This window comes from Myodes glareolus, chromosome 7, assembly GCF_982192425.1.
Source record: "Myodes glareolus chromosome 7, mMyoGla1.1, whole genome shotgun sequence".
Classification (NCBI taxonomy): Eukaryota; Metazoa; Chordata; class Mammalia; order Rodentia; family Cricetidae; genus Myodes; species Myodes glareolus.
Window position 1 is genome coordinate 40,472,938 of NC_142032.1, and position 18,217 is coordinate 40,491,154.

At 44.1% G+C, this 18,217-nt stretch overlaps 1 protein-coding gene across 1 annotated transcript; it reads right to left on the reverse strand.

The window, feature by feature from the left end:
- Nucleotides 1-3,053: 3,053 nt before the first annotated feature.
- C7H9orf57 (chromosome 7 C9orf57 homolog) lies at nucleotides 3,054-13,117 on the reverse strand. The gene is made up of 4 exons (XM_048438700.3): nucleotides 12,990-13,117; nucleotides 12,481-12,589; nucleotides 9,651-9,773; nucleotides 3,054-5,633 (listed from the first exon to the last, which is right to left on the reverse strand). Exons 2-4 carry the CDS (start codon nucleotides 12,578-12,580, stop codon nucleotides 5,509-5,511), a joined length of 348 nt encoding a protein of 115 aa, XP_048294657.3. The 5' UTR covers nucleotides 12,581-12,589; nucleotides 12,990-13,117; the 3' UTR covers nucleotides 3,054-5,508.
- Nucleotides 13,118-18,217: the final 5,100 nt, after the last annotated feature.

Sequence of the window (18,217 nt, forward strand, 5' to 3'; positions counted from 1 at the left end):
ACCTGCAGCCTATGAGACACCAGGGTGGGTGTTTTCTTTTTTCTGATTGTTTTGTTTGTTTGAGACATGTAGTCTAGGATATTCCCAGACATACTGTGTAACTCAGGCTGTCCTGGAACCTTCTGCCTCAGCCTTCCATGCTGTGGCTACTGGCATGCACTACCCTTTGCAAATTGAGATGGATGGATGTATTTCACAAAATATTTAAAATTTTAGAACAACAACATAGGCTACATATAATGATGGCAAGAACAGTTACATTCCTTGCCCCAGCCGGTCAGTTGTGTGCTTAGTACAGACGACAGCTGTGGGCTGCAACCGTGCCTGAAGAACTCCAAGCTGTTTTATGAACGTCAGGGCTACACAGTGTCCTGTACCAAGTGAATTCACTTGGGCCCCAAGAACCTTTCTCTTTTCCCTCCACCCGTAAGTTTAAGTTTTGTCGGACTTAAAGGTTTTTCCACAGGCACTATTACAGGCTCTGATTCAGGGACACATGAATCATGCCACAAAGACAACGTGGCATATACTTTAATAAAAGACTCTGGGATCTACAAAGAAATCTAGCACAGTACCCCTAGTTAGATGGGGCATGCAGTTGTCACTATTGACCACCAGGTGGCAGAGCCAGCCAGCTAAGGCAGCGAGGAGGCAAAGCATGAGCAAAGGCCTGGTTACAGACAAGTCTTGAAATCACAGGCCTGAGAGCAGAGGCGCAAGACTTGTTGCTAGTTTTTTCTCAGCAGGGAGGACCAAAGGTTCAGGTAGATGCACAATTAGAAAAGGATGCCACAGCTGCTAGCTCTGCACATTCTAGCATTGTTAGTCCTTTTGGAGTACGGGACTATCCTCTGAACCAAACTCCCACCGTCCTCAGGAGTCCAGCTGGGTCTCTTGATGGTCGACTTTCTTTCGTAGAAGGAGGGGGAGAAGGACGTGGGACCCTCACCTGAGTCGCTGCTCCCAATCGGTCCTTTGCAGTTTTCCCCTGACGGCTTGTGGTCCTGGGAGAGCGGCTAGAGGATGTAGGTTGGGGATAATGGAGGGCTGAGATTCTGTTGGCCAGCTCTGGAGGGAAGCTGTCATTCCTGCTGGGCGCAGATCTTCCACTGTAGCTGCCTTATGGCATCTGTTTGCCTCCCCATAATCCCCCACCCACTGCTCAGGAAGGCAGCAATCTGACTTTCCCTGGGTAAACTTTGATGGAGCTGCACCCCAGTTTGTCACTGAGGCCTTAGGAGGAGGGGTGGACATTGAGAAGGAATTTTAGCAACAATTAAAAAGTTTATTTTTAATTGTATATGTAGTGTCTCTTAGTGTGTGTGTGTGTGTGTGTGTGTGTGTGTGTTTGGGGAGGGTATTTGCATGACTGTAGGTGCCTGTAGAGGCCAGAAGAGGGCATCCGGTCTCCGGAGCGGGATTTGCCAGTGTTTGTGAGTTCTGCCCTGTGGGCACTGGAACCTGAACTCATGTCTTCTACAACAGTGGGATGCACTCTTAGCTGCTGAGCCAGCTCCCCAGGCCCAGTGCACAGCACCTGTATATCCTGCCATTGCAGAACTATTAACTCTAGGAGTGGGGTGTGAAGACGGTGAAGGGCGCTCAAGCAGGAAGCCCTGAGTAGAAAACAGACCTGCATCTGCACCGCAGACACGGGTCAACCCACAACATCTGGCTTCAGTTTTTTTCTTTGCAAGTGTTTTTCCTTCCTTCCTTCCACGTTTCTAAGACTTCCAGCGTAGAGTAAGGAGTGTGCATACATCCCAGAGGCTCAGCTTCTACCCACAGGATCCCTAGGAATGGACACTTGTGAGGATCACAAAGCCCGTCACCAGCAGTTTCTGCTCCATCACTGATCCACACAGGGGCTTTCTGCTCACAAGGACCATAGAGAAGCTCAGCTCCGGCTCGCTCAGTGGTTAAAAAGCATGCTCTCAGGAATTTTAGAAAACCTCTTACAGCCAAATGTTTATCCCTTCTTTGCTGACAGACTGTCACCAGTACAGGCCTACCACATTCTCTGGAGGACTCCAATTGATCAACCACTGAGACCTGCCTTTAAGAATATTGCTTCTGTTTGTATGTTCACACACAGGTTTGTGAGTATGGAGGCCAGAGATGGATGTCGGATATCTTTACTGATTCTCTACCTTAGTTTTTGAGGTAAGTTCTCTCACACGCCACAGATTCAGCTAGACTGGCTAGCCAGCAAGGTCCGTGGGGCCTTCTCCCTCCACCTCCCATGTGCCACTGCTTCCAGGTGTTTCTGTGGGTGCTGGGAATCTGAACTCAATCCTTCATGGTAGCAAGCACCTTACTGGGCCTAATCTCCAGCCCCAAGACTTTCCATTTAAAGCAATTAAGAAACTTTAGCCACTAAGATTTCTATTTCCTTGAACCATTGATCCCCAGGCTGGTGTTTTATAGGTGATGTGCAGGCTAATTTGGTATCACTGTCTCTTTAAGTGTGAAGGGCTTGAAAAGAGTCAGCTTATCAGCTGAAGAATTCCTGAATGAATGAAGGCTTGAGTGGGAGGGGATAGCTGCAAGGATGTACCCGCGGGCCTGAAGTCCTTCTGTGTGTTTCAGGGGAAACCATGACTGAGAACACGCACAGAAAGGTGGGAGACATGACGCCGCCCTGCTGTGCTAGGCCTCAGATCTCCTGGAGTCACCTAAACGCCAAAGCTGTCCACAGCGGGAGAGAAAATGTCTTAATATTCTCCATATGTCCAAGTGTACGTATTTCCCAAGGCTATAATTAATGAATGGCCATAATAAAAACAGAAGGCATGGCTGGGAAGAGGGCTCAGAGAGAAAAGTCCTTGCCACCCAAGCCTGGCAATCTGAGGCCAGTCCTTGGAAGGAAGAGAAAAACTGGATTCATGGTGTAATGCTCTAAACCCAGGGCCCCCCCGTGTCGAGATGGGAGGGGAGCTCGCAGCCCAGGTGTCCCCGAGCACAGAGTGGCAGAAGCGATCAGCTAGCGAGAACCCACAATCCTCCAACGTTGTTGACTGACCTGGAGACACAGGCTGAGGCTCGCGCACGCATACTAACAAAACCCAGCAAATTTAATCTCTCACAGATCCAGAGGGAAGAAATTTAGACTGTGTCCTTCAGACTGTGTTCTGCTGGAAGCTGGGATGGAGAAGACATGTTCTTTCTTAGCTGAGCTTCCTTCCTTGGCTTGCGACCCATTCCTTCACTCTCGAAGCCGGCAATGAAGCATCTATCGACCTATGACCTCAGCTTTCCTCATCACATCTCCCCTCATTCTGACCCTCCTGCCTCTCTCTCATACTTTTAATGATCCAGCAAGTGATCTTAACAGCCCCTCATCTAAGCACACCTGCACAAAGCCGTTTTGTCAAGGAAACACATTCACCAGTTACAGGAAGCAGAACATGGATATCATTAGGGGGTCACACTCCGCCTACACGCCAGTGTTTGAATGGGTTATTGCTGTTGCCATGGTGACTTTGGGGGTGGTATTGTTGCACCAGTCAACCACATCAATGCCATTTGCTTTTCTCACGGCTTACATTTCGCTGCCCAGTTTCCTGGGTTTTGCAAATCTGGATGAACATTGGTTGTCAGACCTGGGCCCACCCTGGGGATTGTGGTCGGCACACAGCTATTTGTACCGAAGAAAACCAAGAGTTACAGTCAGAACTCTGTGTTCATTTACCTCGGATTAGAACACAAGGGTGTCTCAGATTGTGTGAACCCCTCCTCTTCGTCTTCTGTGTGAAGGGAATGAGTTGCAGAGGGGCTAACACAGAGGAGGGAAGAGAGGGGGCCTATGGGGAGGAAAGGTCTGCATGGAGAGTCCTTCCGTGTGAGGGAGGAGTCCACATGGCCAGTCAGGGGCCGCTGGCTAAGCAAGCTGGGCATCTGTCCCCATCACATTGGGTTCATGATGGGATATTTCTAAAAAGCCCAGGAAAATCAAAAGGTTTCCGTAGTTTGCTGATCTGAGGTAACAGCTGTTTATGCATTTTCCAAGAATGATGGAATGGGTGGTCAGACACAAATATGAGGATGAAGACATTGTTTCCTTTGTTTCAGAAACATGATCTAAAGAATATAGCTGAAGTGTGGGGGAATGCCTGTCCTAGGCGTTAATTTTTGTTTTGAGACAAGGTCTTGCTGCATGGCCTGATTTCTGATTCTCCTGCCTCTGGCTCCTCTATGTTGGAGTCACAAGCATTTACCATCAGGCTTGGCTGCTGTTGCATTTGAAAAATAATTTTTTTTGCTTCAAAGGATATGGAAAGCAGATATCAAGACACTAGATATCTTAAGCCCTTAGAAAATGGCAAGAAGATTTTGATATTTTCAAACCCTAAAGCTGCAGAGAAATCCAAGTTTAGTCATAAAGTAACAGTGATCAGGCTGCAGAAGGGGGCACAGAACGGGCATAACAGAGACCCAGCTTGTCAAGCAAGTCCCTTGGTTTCCCCGAGGGGAGCCACTTGACCTCGTCTCGGATGGCTTGACTGACCCACGGCGGACAAGCACCTGGGCATGGAGTAGCTATGGAAACCCAGCACCCGGGCCTATCCCGATACAGAAGGAAGAACTGTGTGGTGGCATTCCTGCCCGTCTCAGGCCTTTGTTTGGGGATTTCCTGTCCCCATTGGCCTGGTTTGTTGATTTGTGGCTTATCATTTCTTATAAGATCTACTAGTTTCTCCCATAAACCATATCAGGGTGCCTATCGCTCTGAGACTTATGGTGTAATTCACTTATCAGCAGATTTTTTTTTTTTAGTCTGGAAATGTTTAGGGAGGGAAACTAATTAGATATTCTGTCTCTGGTTTGACTTAGAGAACTGTGGACATTTTGCTTCTCCGCAGCCTTGCTAATACAAGGGAGGGGGGAGAAGCAGGAGCAGGAGAGACATGATGGTGAAAGGATTATTTTGGGGTCAGGGGTCAATTTGACACAAGCTGGAGTCATTTGGGAAGAGAGAGCCTCAGTTAAAAAAAATGTCTCCATCCGATTGGCCTGAGGGCAGCAGGTCTATGGGGGCTTTTTCCTGACTGAAGATTAATGTGGGAGGTCCCAGCCCGCTTTGGGTGGTACCATCCCTGGTGCACCTGGGATATATAAGAAAGCAACATGAGGAACAAGTCAGTAAGCCTTGCTCCTCCATGGTCTGTGCTTCAATTTCTGCCTCCAGGTTCTGGCCTTAAGTTCCTGCCCTGATTTTGCTCAGTGTAGACTGAGACTTGGAAGTATAAGTTGAATAAACCCCTTCCTTTCCAAAATGCTTTTCATCATATTTTATCATAGCAACAGAAGCAAAGCGCCTGTGACGCAGAGCTCTTGTGAGGTACACTGGAGACCATGGAGGGTCGGGGACTCGGACACAGTGAACGCCAGAGTCATTGTCTGACCATGGCCCTAAGTACCTACAAGACAGAAGCTACCATCGTGTGGAGACCAGGATGTGCTTCAGACCCGACTGGCTCGGCGAGCGACGAGCCTCTGGCCGCGTCCTCAGAAGTTGCACAGGGGACGGTGGCAGCAGTGGGTAGCGCGGATTTCGTAATTATTCACAGTTCTCTTGAAGCACTCCGATTTGTCCTCTGTGCAGCCTTTCACTGAATACCACTGGATCCCACCTGAAGGAAGGAACGATGCTGAGACCGGTGGGTGCTGCCTACCTGGCCTTGTGCGCTTAACACAGTAAACACGTAACAATAGAAGATGAAGTGCAATCTCCAGCTTTACCCAGACATGAATCTAGACTTCCTACCGTGAGGAGTGGTTTCCTCGCCTGCCTTTAAGAACTCCCGAGTAAACTATCTGAACTGGGGACTTTGTAGTACACATGCTTCTGAACTGTAAGACAAAGTTTTCTGCTTGCAACTGCTATTGTCTACGCAGTTTTCACTGTGATTGCTGTGGGCGAGCTTGCTCATGACTGCTCCCCCAGCATCACTAAGGTCTGTCACTCAATTAAAAGGCCACATCTGCACAAGGGTACTCTAGCAAGTGCTTCCTAGAGATGGAATCTTATCATACACAATGTCACTATTTTTCTGGGTTTTGTTTGTTTCATTTTGAGGCTGGGCCTAACTATCTACTTAGCTATCTAAAGTAGACTGGCCTTCAGTTCTTAATCCTCCTGCTCTAAGCTTTTGAGTTCTAGGAGTCCTAAGTCTGTACCACTGTACCCGGCTCTTCCTTCTTGGTTAAATCACTGGAGAACAGGGGCAAATGGACAACGTGAAAAGCAAGGTCCAGTAGTTCCACAGTCCTACTGCCCCAAGCTTCAGATGTGGCCAGAGGACCAACGAGCATCCTCAGAGCAACAAAGGTAAACAGCTGTTTCTGCTTCCCCAAGCCGAGGATGTCAGCTGTCGCTCAGAGACTTCTGCTATTACAGTTAGGGAGAGCAGGAGGGACCATCTGTTCTGAGCATCTAAGAAGAGGCTAGGGACGTTGCTATCCATCTCGTAATGGAAGATTTCGCTGAGCTTCTCACTACCCTGTCCTGGGACAAGACACCCAGGTAAGCTGAAAAACCAAAAGTTAGTTTGAGCTCACAATTTCAAAAGTCTCAGCCCATGGTTTCTTGGCAATGTTGCTTTTTGGTCTGTGGTTAGCAACCCTGTAGTGAGAGAGTATGGCCAAGAAAGCCACACACCTCATGGTGCCCAGGAAACAAAAAGGAGAAGGCTGGGGACTCAATGTTCCCTTCAGTAGCATGTGTCCTGGGACATAACTTCCTTCTCCTAGGCCCTGCCTTCTAAAGTTCCACTATTTTCCAATCACACTACAGATTCCAGCATTTCCTGGTTGTGCTAAAGGCTGGTGATTAAGCCTATAAGACATGGGCCTTTAGGGGACATTCAAGATTTAAGCCTTAGCAACTGTCCCCACAAGGCATCCATCTTCCACAAGTGCCACTATTGGCAATGTTGAGAAGCTGTTGATAAAGCCACATTAGAATGGGACTTTATGTACCTTTCAATTCTGTTTAATTCAGTTTAATTCAATTCAGTGGGAGATGGTTAAAAATTCCAAGATACTGAACTCTGCTTGGTGCGGGAGAATTGTCTGTATTCTGTCAATCATGTTTTAAATAAACGCTGATTGGCCAGGCAGGAGGTGTAGGTGGGAAAACCAGACAGGAAGTGGAAATGATGCAAGGAGAGCAGGAGAATTCTGGGAAGGAGGAAGCTGATTCCTCCCACTCCTGCCCAGATCACCAAAGCAGCAGGATGTGAGCTACCCCACTGAAAAAGGTACTGAGCCACATGGCTAAAATAGATCAGAAAAATGGGTTATGGGTTAATCAGGATGTGAGAGTTAGCCAGTAAGAAGCCTAACCTAATGGACCAATCAGCTTTATAACTTACGGAGTCCTTTGTGCTATTTTCTCTGGGGCTAAACAGCTGGGGGGACTGGGCAGGACAGAAAACACAAACAAGCAGGCCCGGCCTTTTCATGTTACATCTGCTCACATAGCATAGCCATTCCAGGTCATTAATGCACCATAGGAGGTAGTAGGTATTTTTCTAGACAAGCTTTCAGGCTCTAGTCCATGCACAGAATCCCTTAATTCTTACACTGATGCCAGTATGAGTGCTCACAGTTCAAGAGTAGAAGAGCGATGCCTGAGAACCCATGTCTTTGGCTCTGAGGGGCTTTGGGACCTTCCTCCATCAATAATAGACTTTGAAGAGCAAAGTTCAGAGTTACAGGGCAGGTAGGCTATGAAGATTGACAGAGCCCGGAAGTTTCTTAATACCAACCAATCCCCTTGAGGTGGGAAATGTGGCTCTTCCTCTCTCTTGCATAACTTGGATGACCCCTGAGTTTTGTTCATTTCTTCCAGCTCCATGAAGTATTGCTTTGCTGATTTCTGTTTATATGTAGACTACTATGTGTGTTAATTTGTATTTGATCTCATCCCACTTGACAACAGTTTAGATATTTACCCATATTAGCAAGTAAATGTGGAAGATGTTACATAGCAGACGGCATTGCATGGTTTGGAGAAAACATAGTCCAACTACTTCCTGTATGTGAGCATGTAGGTCATTTATTAAAATAATATTTTGCCATTGTTTATTTAGTGTGTGTATGTGTGTGTGCAATTATCCTTTATATAACAAGACATATTCATCATCAGTCTTATGGACTAAACATGTTACATTTTTCTATACTTTACATTGCCTTAACTTTTGCTAGCTTAACTGCTCTTTTGTTTGTTTCCATGTTGATATTTTCTGTGCCAAGGAATGCTTTCATGTTTTATTTTTTTCCTGATAATTGGTCTTGTGTGTGTGTCTGTTGTATATTTAGTGTGTGGTATGTGTTCTCGTAGGTGTGTGTGTGTGTGTATGCATGTTTGTGCATGCGTGCGTGTGTGCGTGTGTGCGTGTGTGTGAGAGGTTGATGTCAGGTTTCTTTCTTCAGTTGCGCTCTATCTTAGTCTGGGATGCATCTCTTTCTGGGTTTGAAGCCACTGATGCAGCCAGGCTGACTGGCCAATGAGTTTCATGGATCTGCCTGACTTTGACCCTAGTGGGATACAGACATACATTACCAGGTCTGTCTTTTTTACTTGGATTCCTGGGATCTGAATTCATCTCTCTATGCACTTGGCTGAACCATCTACCCAGACCCTAACTCATCTTCTCAAAAGACATTTTTTGGAAGCTCCTTATTTTTCTGGATAGGTAACAATATTTTTCTGTAATCTGTTTTTATTATTTCCAGCTAACTAGTTCTTTGTCTTTTACATTTGCTTATCATTTAACATTGTCATATATTTTACATATTACAAAATATGAACACATTCAAATCAGTTGTATTGTTTTTGGCTTTTGAGTTTTGGACGTTAAGGGGCCTCCTCTCTTTCAAACTTGAAATGTACTCACCAGCATTGTCTTCTAATCTTGTCAGCATTTGGGTTTTGTGTTTAACATGGAACCTGGGCAGTTGCACAGGAGCCTGCACTTAGACAACTCTGTAAACAATCTATTAATACTCTCTGAGATGTGAATGCTGTGAATGAGGCTACATGTAGATGTCTTAATATTTTGGGGCTCAAGATACTTGTATTTGAATCTTGGCTATCATAATCACTTACTAGTAACTTTGTAAAAATTATCTAACCTTTATTTAATTAATAAAAACCTCCAATTTTTTATTAAAAATAGAGATAATTGGGAGATAACCCAAAGGTCTTGCAGAAGACCCAGTTAGGGTCCCCAGTGCTCACAGGGTGGCCCTGGAACTCCAGTTCCGGAGGATCCAGAGCCCTCTTCTGGCCTTCAGAAGCTGCGGCAAACGTGTAATGTGCATAAACCTATGCATGCACATACATATACATGTACAAGTAATATATAAATACTTCTTCAAAGTGGGGATAATGAGTTATGGACATAGCTCCGTTGGTGGGCACTTGTCATCTGTATAGCCTTGGCTTCAAGCTCCAGCACTCAAAAAATAAGAAAATTGAGTGAGGGGTTTTGGGGAGGGGATAGTGATGGGATCCATCCAAGTCATATTGGATGATTGGAGCAATGTAGTCCTGGCCAAACCTCAATATAACATCAGGCATATGGCTGGTATTAGCAAATGATAAAAGGATTGTCTCTGCACTTCTACATATCAAGACTTACCTTTAGCAAGGCTCTCTTTTATACAAAACTGACCGGGCTTTGTTCTGCAGGTTCCAAGGTCTAACAGACATCCATGGAACGGGATGGAGAGATTGCATGCCCTGCAAATCACACCTCCAACATCTCCAAGGACAGCGAAGAAGGGGGCAATTGTGATGGAGACCAGAGTGAATGAGTAGAGCGGACAGAGGAGGAGAGAGGAACCAAAAAATATCAGTGATTTTTAACGTCAAAGAATAAGAAATGCTTAAAAATTTTATTATAAAAATCCACATAAATGAAGATTATTTTATTTTGAGAATTTAATGAAGGAGGTTTCAAAGCATGTGCTACATTAATGAATCAGAAGCCCTGTGAACTGACAGAAATCAGAAATGAGGACACTTTCTTGGTGCCTAACTAAAACATGGATTTCACCAGCCACATACCCAGTTAGGTCATTTCCAAGCCCAGGTAGTATGTTATACATGTGAATATTCATTACTTGATTAATGCATACTCATAGGTTATCTTTAGTACTCAAATTCAGTTGTTCAACCACGTTGCTCATTTGATTAGGTACAACTATCTCAGAGATTTTTGGACTTAAAGCATCTAGAACATTAGTTCCCAGTTTCTGAGTGCCTCAGATGTAGGTTAGTGGCTAAAATAGATTTCTGTGCATCCAGAAGACTTGAACCACAACGCATGGGAGGTTGAGTCCATGAATCTTCACTTCAGATGTAGTGCTAGTTGACGGAATAGACCTTGGACACGGGTGTCTGATGCTGGAGAACAAGGTCTGTCCATTCAGCAGTCTTTGATGATGACTCCTGCAGGGAGCGTGGGTCACACAGAATGCTTGTTACTGTTAACGACCCAGATGGTAGAAAGACTCTTTGGTAACTGGTCCAAAATTTGTCCCAGTGTTCATATTTTCCCTTTCTACTTTTTTAAAAAAAACTTCCTTCCTTCCTTCCTTCCTTCCTTCCTTCCTTCCTTCCTTCCTTCCTTCCATTTTGTTTTATGTTTGCCTGTTTTTCTTTTCTTTTTAAAGATAGGGTCTCACTATGTAGTCTTGGCAGGTCTGGAATGTGCTCCTAGATCAGGCTGGCCTTGAACTCAGAGACCTTGTTGCCTCTGCCTGCTGACTGCTGGGACTAAAGGCGTGTACCATCATACCTGGCATTTCTTCCTCTTTCAAAATATAATCACCACAGCCAAGGTACTTCTATGTACTAACAATTCATATATGGTGCAATGCATTTTTTTTTATCTTCTTTTGCTACAACTAAGGTGACTTTCAATAAAAGGCAGTCTGGGTAATGAGACCCTTTAGTCAGATGAATTAACAAATGTATTTTTGTGTGGCTGTGCATGCAATAACAACTGAAGCCATGAATTTGAAGGAGAATGGGAACAGGCTTGGAGGGAGGAAAGGGAGGGGGAAATGTATTTAAAATACAGTCTCAGAACTAAACAACAACCACGCCAAAAGAGTGAAGTTCACACCTAGGAATCTGCTAAGCAATTTGCACACAATAACCCAATTATTTTTTTAAAAAATGCATGTTTTAGCCAGAAATTATATTTGCCAATATCTTCCTTGAAATAAATCTTAATAGCTTTCATAAGCGGAAGAGATGGGGATGAAAAGCATCTTTGAAACCTAAGCCCTTGTCCTGGGCAGTCGCTCTGAGACCCTGAAGCTGCCAGCCTTTCATGTGTTCCCAGCCTTCCCTCACCTTCCTCTGCTAAGGATCTTGGTTCTGCTGGCTGAGGGTCAGCTGCTGGGTGGATTCCCTGAGGGATTTCTCTTCTTGGGCTTGTCATCACCCAGTCTTACAGCCTGCTCATAGAGACCCACCTCATTCTTCAATCCTTCTTTTCAAGCATAGGAGGACTAAGACAGGTGCCCTTATGACGACCAACAAGAACACTCCTTTTGATGTCAGTCTTTATTCACTTGTCCTCACATCTTCCTCTGTATACAGAAGAAGCAATGCAAGTCTCTGAATTATTTAAAAACGTAGATGTCTTGTTATTGAAGTTTAATTAGCACACAAAGATATGGCTTTCTTTATATGTGTATCAGTGTACCCTGTTCATATTCACCTCTTCATTACCTTGTCTCCCATCCTTTCTAACTGGTCCTCTTTTTCTCAAATGGTCTATTTCTCTCTGTCTCTGCCCCTCTCTCTGTCACACACATACACACAGAGTGTAAAAATCTAGAATCCAAATATGAGGAATCATATAAGCTATCTGTTGTGGGTCTGGTTTATTTTTCTTAACTTGATAATCTCTAACACCATTTTCTTTTTCATGATATCCAAGTCACGGAAGATATTATCTCATGCTATTTCACCTTTCTAATGCTCCTCTCCTTTCCGAAAGAGATGTCTCAGTAGAAAATGCAGCGCAGACCTGAGCTGCATCCTGTATTTAATGAGAGAAGTGTAGGAAAAGAAGGTATTGCTGCATTTTCTACTTAGACATCTCTTCCCTATTCTGTTTACTAATGCAGGTTCTTCCTCTATAAAATGAGAATACAAACACCTGATGTCTAGTGAGGAGTAAATCAGTCAATACACATGAACCGTTAGGACAGAGTCTGCTCACTGAATGTCCAAACTAAGGTCTTCTGTCCGCATCCAGAGTCTCACAGCATCTCACAGAGAGAAGGTAATTAACCTAAGAGGAGGTTTAGAGAAAGCAAGAGAAGGCAGCTTCTACAATCGTACTTCCCCAGCCACCTCCCTTATGTCCGCTCTCCCCTCAAGCGTATTGAAATTCTTCATTGTCTTAACCAGCTGTCCCTCCAGCTGACACTTCCTTTATCATGACTTACCACTGAAGAGGCAGGAGAAGATAAAAACCCCAGCAATGGCAGACCTCATTCTTAGATTTGCAGGCCAAAGAAAGGTAGAAGAAAAGACAAGTCCAGCCATCACCTCTTTCTGAGGAAGATAGACAAGCACATGGTTGCCATTTAAAGGGGAGATACTGACTAAATCGTTTTTCCCCCCATTAAATTAAGGGCATCCTTCTTTATAAAAATAACTGTAAAGCCATTTCTAGTTCTGGAATTTAGATTTTTTTTTTTAACCAATGCTGCCATCTCTCTTTGCTTCCCCCTTAATTACAGCTGCTTCAGACAAAATGTGAAGTGAGGTCAGTGATGTTTCTAGGTTAATGTCTTCAAAAGTCCTTCTGTCGTTCAAAGGAAAATGTTTCAGCTTCAGGGACTGAAGCTCACCGCAAAAGGCCATAGGCATGAGGGGGAGGCCACGTGACAGCAATAGCGGTGCTCATTAAGTCTTCAGAATTGCTAAGGTGTTACGAGTCACCCACACCTACCTCTCGCGGGGTGATTTTCCTTGTCTACTCTTCTTAAACTGCCTGATCACAGTTTCTAGTGAGTGAGGCGCTCTGTAACTGCATCCAACAGCCTGATCCTCTAGGTTCTAAGCAGTTGAAACTGTAACAGATGCCCACGCAAGAACATTCCGGAATTGCCCTTGAGCACCCTCATCTGGATGGAGTGCGTTCTCCTTAGTCAGGAACCGTACCAAGGCTAAGTCAGCCTACTCACTGTAAAGGGACCTGGTGTTTTCTATAGGTTATACAGGTTGGACACATGCACTGTGTGGTCCCACCACTTAGTGTATAAAGCACTCAGTGCTTTTGGGGGGGGGGAGGGGATGCTTGCTGGGGATTAAAACCAGGGCCACACATACGCTTATCATGTCCCTACCCACTCAGCTGCACTGGGAAGCCTGATTTTGATGTCTCTGAAAAAAACAAAAAACAAAAACCCAAAAAACCAGGGAATCCTTAGCTCTAAAATTTGATCAAATTACAGAAGCATTTGAGTTTAAAAGTAATGTTTATTCTTAACTAACGTGCAGGTTGGAATCAGTAGATTCTTCTTGAAACAAATGAAAGTTTTAAGAACATCAGAGTCTCTTTGGCAATGCCGCCACCAAACCTCATGCCATTCTCAGAAGTAAGTAACTCCATTTTGAGGATGCCAGGTGTCTCTTAGTAAATTACATCCCTCGGTTTATCCAGATGGACTCCTTTTTTTTTTTGCACATCTTCATCATTTCATTGTAGCAACAAACCATGTATCATATTGCTTCCAGGGTTATCTTTGTAAAGATAATACACTCAGCTTACTTTTCCTTTGAATTTCATTTAAAAATTTAACTACAACCTTCTTATGTCAATTTTAAAAATCTACTTCAAAATTCCCATTGATTTGAATCTCAAAAGCAAGGGAATGAAAAAAAATACTAGCCACCGAGGAGTTCATAAAAGACAACTATTGGGTGTACGGCGGAATGACCAGCAATTACCTTTGTATGGGTGCGGGTGGTCACCCCTCAGATCAAACATGCCACATCTTCTTCTGTCTTAGAGGTCTGCTCACACCCCTTTCCTAATTATTATCATTATTATTTCTAGCTACTATTTTCAGAAATAATCATTATCCCTTTTTAAATACTATTGGTTAACGGTACCTGATCTTGAAATTTATAGGTCCATACAGTAAATATTGTTACTAATGCAAGAATCATTATTTTGTATCTAGCCATCATGTCTAATTCATCTGATAACAATGTCTGTCTTTAAATTCCAAGATGCCCGGTGGCCAATTTCTGAGGCCTAACACTCTATATTGTTTTTCTTGCTTTCACCAAAAAAAGTGTGTGTGTGTGTGTGTGTGTGTGTGTGTGTGTGTGTAATATATATTAATAAGGATCTTGAGTCAGAATTAGGGATAACAGTAACATGAAGCTCATGCAGATTTTGTGAAGATCAAAAGAGAATGGCCTTGGGCAAAGAGTTCTTTCCACACAGTGCCTGCTGGGTCATGAGGAGCTGGCCAAGCCTGGGCTATGGGTGTTGTGAAGGTGACCCAGGGCTCAAAGAGTTTTTCTTTCACATAAAAACGTGTTGGTATTCTCCTAAGCATGGGACAGCAAATCTATTCCCCAGGAGCTAAATGAGCATGATTTCGAAATTTCCAGTAAATCCTCTTGCTTAAAAAAGTTAGAAAATTCAATTATCTTTAAAGGAAAGGATATTTGGTGCCATAGTTTCGAAAAATAGCCCTGTGCCTGATACCGGAGTTTATATTGGCGGGGGTAGCGTTTACTTATAGAATAAGTGAATGATTTCACCTTCTTTCAAGGAAATACATTTCTGATGCCACCACATGAAGGCCGGAGAACAGTTTATAATGACATACTAAAGAAAACTTGGAAAGGAAGCAGAAGAGAGTATCATCAATTTCAAGTTTTTTGTAGTCTAGCCCCCATGGTAAGAGTTCTAGAACCTAAAAGTGAGCATGGCAAATTGTGCACTAAAGGGTCATGGCTGTCCTGGAAAACATTTGTGGACACTCATCAAAGGGCTTATTAAAGGTTAATATCTTTGTGCCATTGAATCTATTCCTAAGAATTTGCTTTGAAGATTGAACAAAAATAAGAATATCCAAAGGGTCCCAAATGGTATTGAATGGGAGGCCTGGGGAGAAGAAATAAAGATGAGAAATAAAGAAGACAAAATCGGTATCTGGGAGCAGGAGGTCTTGCATAAGCTGATGACTTATGCCAAGCAAGTTTGTTAAGAAGTACAGTATCATATATACACTATTTACAGTGGGCAGAGGTAGCAGGGGGAGGTTAGCAGAGAGCTAAATCAGACAGTGTTGGCAAAGGGCATGGGATACCTCAGGCACAGCTGCCCCAGGACTGACCATCACAGCTCAGGAGGAAGAACTGGGTCCTTAGGAGCCACAACGTTGACACCTATGAGGCACTGGCTCCAGCCTCAGACTGATCTTGCTAAGTCCACTCCTAGACAAGGACACAGAATTAAAGTTTCTTTTGTCATTTTTGTCAGAGCCTCTAAGAAACTCTTGGGTCAGTCTGGCCCCTCACAGTACAACAGCTCAAATGGATAAGGCGATTATCAAGTGAAGGATCACGAGTCCACATGGTTGGTTGGAAGTCAACCAATCAGTCAAGAGCTGATGAAGGCTGGAAGAGGGAGGGAGCAGGGAGAATGGCAAAGAGGCAGTAGGTTGTAACATGAGGGCCGGCTTGTTGGGGTTTCTGTCCCGCCCAGTACCCCACATCCGGCAAGTCCCAGAGAAAAATCACACACAGGACTCCATAAGGTTATAAACTGATTGGCCCATTAGGTCAGGCTACTTATTAGCTCTTATAACTTATGTTACCCCATTATCCTTATCTATGTTAGCACATGGCTCAGTACCTTTTCCAGTGGGGCAGCTTACATCTTTCCTCTCCGGTGGTCTGGGCAGAACTGGCAGAGGAACCTCCCTGCTTCCCAGAATTCTCCTGTTCTCATTGCATCACCTCTACTTCCTGTCTGATTTTCCCGCCTATACTGCCTGCCTGGCCAATCAGCGTTTTATTAAAATATGATTGACAGAATACAGACAATTCTCCCGCATCAGTAGGTGAGAGAAACACAGGGACCAAAGACTCCCCAGGACCGGGGGCTCCCCGGCTTCACCCTGGAGATCTGTGGGCAACTAGGACTAACCTCTTCTATACTTAACACACTACAAGACTTCTCTCTCTAGTAAGAAACTCAGTGAAGAGATGTCCTGCCATCTTCTGCTTCTGTAAAGAGGCTTGGAGCAGGGGGTGTTTGCTAGGGAGTAGAGTGGCCTTTCCAAGCAGCAGTTAGAGAAGTGAATCCCAGATGACCTTGGATTGGCTGAAGGTCTTAGGAAGGTGGCAGAGGAGCGATGTGGATAGTAAGAAAGGCAGGGCTTGTTCTGGGTTGCATATGGGGAGAAGGCCAAAAGCAGGAGTGAGGGCTAAGTCTTAGGGGTTTTGACTTGGGCGATTGGGCAGTTTATTATGACATTAACCGAAAAAGGGAAGTCAAGTGAAAAATAAATTTGATAGGAAATTTATGAGCTCTGTTTGAGAAGGTTTCAAGTAAAGATATCAAGCAGCAGGTGGCTGTGAGCCTCAATTGTAAAAGAGAAGTCAGTGCTAGCTTTTAATCCCATGTGTTACTTGAAGCATGTATATGAGAAGCAAGGAAACTGCCTGCGGATACTTATAATACATAGAGGGGAATGAATTTTTCTTGCAGAATAGCAAGCTATCGATTCAGAAACTCTTGTTGGCTACGTGACCCTTAAATATCAACAATGGAGAAACACAAAATGAAGCTTGGCAATGATCAAATGAAGCTTCTGTGAAACCAATGGACATTTGGTGAGATGAGGAATACACAAGGGCCCGGGGCTCTCTCCAGATCCCCACACTTCTTGTGTTAACTGTTATGGACTGAATATATATGTCTCCCTCAAATTCACATTTTGAAACCCTAAGCCTCAGTGTGGCTGCAGTCTGAGACAGGCCTTTAGAGAGGCAACTAAGTCCTACAGCCCGAGCAGGTGATGCAGTGAACAGTCCTACAGTCTGAGCAGGTGATGCAGTGAACAGTCCTACACCTCGAGCAGGTGGTACAGTGTACAGTTATCCTACAGTCTGAGCAGGTGATGCAGTGAACAGTCCTGAGTGCTCTCATATGGTAAAGTTACTGGGTAGGAATGGTCTTGAGTTTGGAGGCACAGAGGGGACTGGAGCTGAAGTGTTAGGTCGGTACTAGACATGAATGTACTAACGAGTACCTCATCTAGATGGAGAGCACAGAAGGGCTGTGTCTCTGGTGAGCTGATGAGCTGGAAAAAGAAAAGCTATCCCTTAGAGAAGAGCATCATCCATGGTGCTGCCGAGACCATTAGGAAGCAGATGGCCACACCCCCAATTTAACTATGCACATTAACTAGACCTAAAGTCTATGCATCTCAGTAAACTTCTGTACAATTTGAGTAACAATTTTAAAGCAGTGGCGCTCCATGTTAAATTTTATACTTTTGAATTTTTAAAAAAATCTGGTTAATTTTAGTGCATGATTTTTAAAAAATTGTAAGTTCTTTACTATATATCTATATCTATATATATATATATATATATTGTGTGTGTGTGTGTGTGTGTGTTTGAGACAGGGTTTCTTTGTGTAGCCATGGCTGTCCTGGAACTAGCTCTGCAGACCAGACTGGCCTCAAACTCACAGAAATCTGCTTGCCTCTGTCTCCTGAGTGCTGGGAATAAAAGCATGTGCTACCACCATGACCTGGCCTACAATAAACTTTTAATAATAAGAAAAATAAAGCAAATGATACCCTCGGTAAAGACTGACAGAAAGAATACCAACACAATGCCATGTATTTCCCCCTAAAAATTTCTTTAATAGACTTGGCTTCATCTATATTATTTTCATAATCTTTAGAAATAGAGAGAAAGAATTGAAGTTTAAAATCAACTGCAAGAGCCAGGCACAGGCTTGTAATCCTAGCACTTGGCAGGCAGTTGCAGGAGGCTCTCAAGTTTAAGATCAGCTAAGATTCAGTCTAAAAAACAAATCCAAAGAGGGAGAAACTAAAAAAGACTGTGGGACCCCCAGGAACAGCAACACCAGTGTAAACCTTCCTAGGAATATAACCTCAAAGAATCCCTGAATACAAA